Below are 3957 nucleotides of genomic sequence, written 5' to 3' on the forward strand. Positions count from 1 at the left end.
TCAATTCCACTTTTAACTAGGCTAGTGTGTAAAGAGCTTACTGGGCCTATGGGAAACAAAACTGATTAAAGTCTGCTAATGAATCATTTTTCCCACAGTCTGGAGTTTAGCGTGTGTGTGTGTGTGTGTGTGTGTGTGTGAGAAATAATAATAATAATAATAATTGAAAAATAAAATATATAATAATAATAATAATAATAGATTTATGCTGTAATATTTTTAAAAATACATTTTATTTATTTACGCTTTATCTCTTGTATAAAATTACCATTTTTATAAGTACATTTTTAAACAATTTTGATGTATATATTGTTTGTTTTTGTAAATTGTTAAATATTGTAGACTAGATTACATTTTAGAAATGTAATGAATTATTGAATGTTATCATAATCTTAATTATACCAATCAAAGCCACAATAATCTAACGCATGCACATTCATGCAGCTACAGTAGATCAATAAGCCAAGTTGGATTTGTAAGACAGATTGTGTTCTGTGAGTGTAGCCCTTGAAGACTGGTTTAAACTTGTTGGGAGCTAAAAGAACAGACTGGGCCTCAGGCTAAATTATGTAACAATCCCATACATTCAATTAACTAAATCAACCTGTCTCTCCCCAGCGCTCCAGTCCGAATGTGACCGTCTCACACACAGAAGCTGCTGTTTTCTCAGAACTCTGGCTGTTTGCACAGTGTGTAACTGTTCAGAGTGTCAACCTGTCAAAGGGATAGATCAGCAAAAAAATCTGGATAGCACCCTCATGCCCCTCCAAATCAGCTGTTGTTTTTTAGTGGTGCACAAACTAGACATTTCTGGGGGAACCGCAGCTCTTGCAAGACATTGACAGTTCGTTGTGATTGGGGTGCTTCAAAAAGGGGTAAAAAACAGCATACTTGCTTAAGTTATTTAAATGATTCTGACAACTTTATGTGATTGAAATTTTTGCATTTACACTGTACATTGTATATTTAAATGATTTGGGATCAGTAAGATATTTAAATTGAACTTTTACAATTTTGAACTATTTTCATTAAAGAATAAAAAAAAAATCATCAGTTTCCACAATAATATTACATAGCACAACTGTTTTCAACACTGATAATAAGTAATGTTTCTTGAGCAGCGAATCAGCATATTAGAATGATTTCTGAAGGATCATGTGACACTAAAGACTAGAGTAATGGATACTGAAAATTCAGCTTTGCCTTCAGAGGAATAAATTGCATTTATTTATTAACTATAACCAAAGCTCACATCTAGCTATGCCCAAATTCAAAAATGACAGCAAAACGGCATCAGTTCAGGAGCATCGTTGTATGTTCCACATAATAACAGCAAACAGTACCTGTTTATAATGACATGAGGGTAAGCAAATAATAACAGAATTTTCTTTTTTGCCTGAACTATGCCTATAATGAAAAATGATGCTCAGCCTCGCGTCTTCACGTCTTTTTCTGTGTTGTTCTACATTCTCTTTCAACCCTCGCTTCATTTCTTTGCAGCTCTTTTAAACTTTCAGCCGTCTTCGTTCTCCCCCATTCAGCGTTTTATCTCTATTTCTGTCTGTTCCTCTCCCTCTTTCTATCTCTTTTTCTCAGTTTGCTCTCTTCCTCTTTCTGGTTTGAATATGCAGTGACTGAAGGGCTTAAGGAGTGACGTACAGATGTTCAAACTTACCTCAACATGTGCGTCAGCATTGCTCATCCCTTATTCCTTTCTGCATGCTCACCATCTTTACACCTCCCTCCGTAATTACTGTCCACGCTCTCTCTAAAAAAAGTCTTGTTTGTGTTTTTGTGTGCATTTTTGTTTTTTATTTAAAAGGGAACAGGAAGGCTACATTTTCTCATCCGCACAAACTCACACAAACAAACAGTCAGACACGCACATACTGAAGCGTACGCAGGGTTTTAAACCTCCAGAGGGATAAATGGCCTTGCAGCATCTCATCATCGCTAGCGAGATGAGAAAGAGTGGAGATTAAACCCAGTGACCCAGGAGGCGGCAGTGTATGTGTGTGTGTGTGTGTGTGTGTGTGTGTGTGCGAGCGCATGTGAGTGCATGTGAAAACAAACACTCGGCACTTTTACATATTATATTAAACATGCCATACCTGGGGTGCTTCTGTTCAATGTGTTTTTCTAATCTGATCTATGTGACAGCATCTCTCTTTCTGTGAATGATGAAGTATTTCTGTGTGGGTTTGTGTGCTTGTCTGTGTGTGTGCGTTGGCAGGTTAAATACTGGAGGGCTTATGTGACATGCTTTACGAGCCACCCTCACAAGACAAAAAAAAAAGTTATTGTATTACTTCCCAGCCCCTCTCGATCTTTCGAGCTCTCTTTTCAACATCCAGCAGCCCCAACTAGTATCTGAACACTTAAGCCACACTTTCAAATGTGTATACACTACTGTTCAAAAGTGTTTGGGGTCAGCAAGTTTTTTTCCCTTTTTGAAAAAAAAATGTACTTGCACAAATTGCATAAACTGGTTGAAAAGTGAGAGTCTCTATTTTAAATCTCTATTTCAAATAAATGCTGTTCTTTGGAACTTTCTATTCATCAAAAAATCATGAAAAAAATCGATCATGATATGTGCCAAAATATTAAGCAGCACAACTGTTTTCAACATTTATATAAAAATAAGAAATGTTTCTTCAGCAGCAAATCAGTATATGAGAAGATTTCTGAAGAATCATGTGACACTGGAGACTAGAGTAATGGCTGCTGAAAATTCAGCTTTGCCATCACAGGAATAAATTACATTTTAGTATATATTAAAATAGAAACAAATATTTTAAATTGTAATAATAATTCACAATATTGCTGTATTTTTCATCAAATGAATGCAGCCTTAGTAAGCATAAGAGACCCCAAACTTTTGAATACTAGTGTGTCATTGCATTAGATAAAAAAAAAAGAGCATAAGCATACTTTTCATTTATCAAACTAAAAATATGATATATATAAATATATATATATATATAATTATGGGCATATTAAACTAAGTTTAACAACTATAAAATATCAAAGTATTTTTATCTTAATTTAATGTGGGATTAAATCCACCAAAATGCCATCGAGACTATTTGGTTAGTTTAGTATTAAAGAGTTAATAATTTAGTTCTGACAAAAATATTGTTTGATTGCACATGGCACTTGTTTTGATATTTTATTAATTGTTTTTCTATACATTCATCTGTTTTCTAATCTGCTTGTCATACATAGGATTGCATGGATGCTGGAGCCTATTGTGAAATCAGTGAAATCATGATACAAGTCCAAAATCTTTGTCTAGTTGTGTGACGCCTGTTAAGGTGACAGATAGGTGAAAAGAAAAGTACAAGCAGTGGAAGAAAGACAGAATGTATTGGTTGTTCATCCCTCATTTAGAGATGCGCCAGGGACGACACAGTCTTTTCTGTTCTGCTCATGAATAAATATTTTCCACTGCCTGTTGCCCTGTGTGTATGTGTGTTGACCAGGCACTTAGCCACAAATTCTCGCTGAAGCTCTTCAGAATAAAGTTACAGCGTGAAACCTTAAACTTGCAGGGGAAAGGGGGAATGACAGTGAAAGAGAAAGAGAGGAGGATGGTGGGAAGGAAAAAACTAGAGAAGTAAATGCCTATTAATAATTAGTCATTTGATCAGGCAGCATTTTGGATCTGTATTTTGGCATGGCTTTCAAGGGTATGTGCCTGTATGTGTTTATTTAGCTATACTTTGGGGAAAAATTGAGCTAAGTCTGACAAAACTTCCCTTCAGGGTTCTCATTTGGAGAAATGATTAATATATAAACCAAATCATGTTGTGGTTCTAAAAATTCAAAAGCTGTTTGGTTTAGCTTTTACTAATTGAAACATATTTAAAGCTAAGTAAACTGGTGTGAGAGAGAGTGTGTGTGTGTGTGTGTGTGTGTGTGTGTGTGTGTGTGTGTTTGTGTGGGGGGACATTTTGT

The 3957-nt window shown here is 35.4% G+C and overlaps 1 protein-coding gene across 5 annotated transcripts in view; it reads left to right on the forward strand.

Annotated features, from left to right (window-relative positions):
* LOC107683539 (insulin receptor substrate 1-B-like) overlaps positions 1-3957 on the forward strand; it is a 60151-nt gene that overhangs the window by 41506 nt on the left and 14688 nt on the right. For 2 of the 5 annotated variants that reach the window (XM_016479608.1, XM_016479614.1), the window contains exon 4: positions 619-875. The exons of the other annotated variants lie outside the window; for them this stretch is intronic. In XM_016479608.1, the coding sequence (XP_016335094.1) occupies positions 619-842 (224 nt within the window). In that variant the 3' untranslated portion in view covers positions 843-875. The remainder of the gene's footprint in view (positions 1-618; positions 876-3957) is intronic. 5 annotated transcript variants of the gene reach the window in all.

This window comes from Sinocyclocheilus anshuiensis, unplaced genomic scaffold (genome assembly GCF_001515605.1).
Source record: "Sinocyclocheilus anshuiensis isolate Anshui unplaced genomic scaffold, SAMN03320099.WGS_v1.1 scaffold874, whole genome shotgun sequence".
NCBI lineage: Eukaryota > Metazoa > Chordata > Actinopteri > Cypriniformes > Cyprinidae > Sinocyclocheilus > Sinocyclocheilus anshuiensis.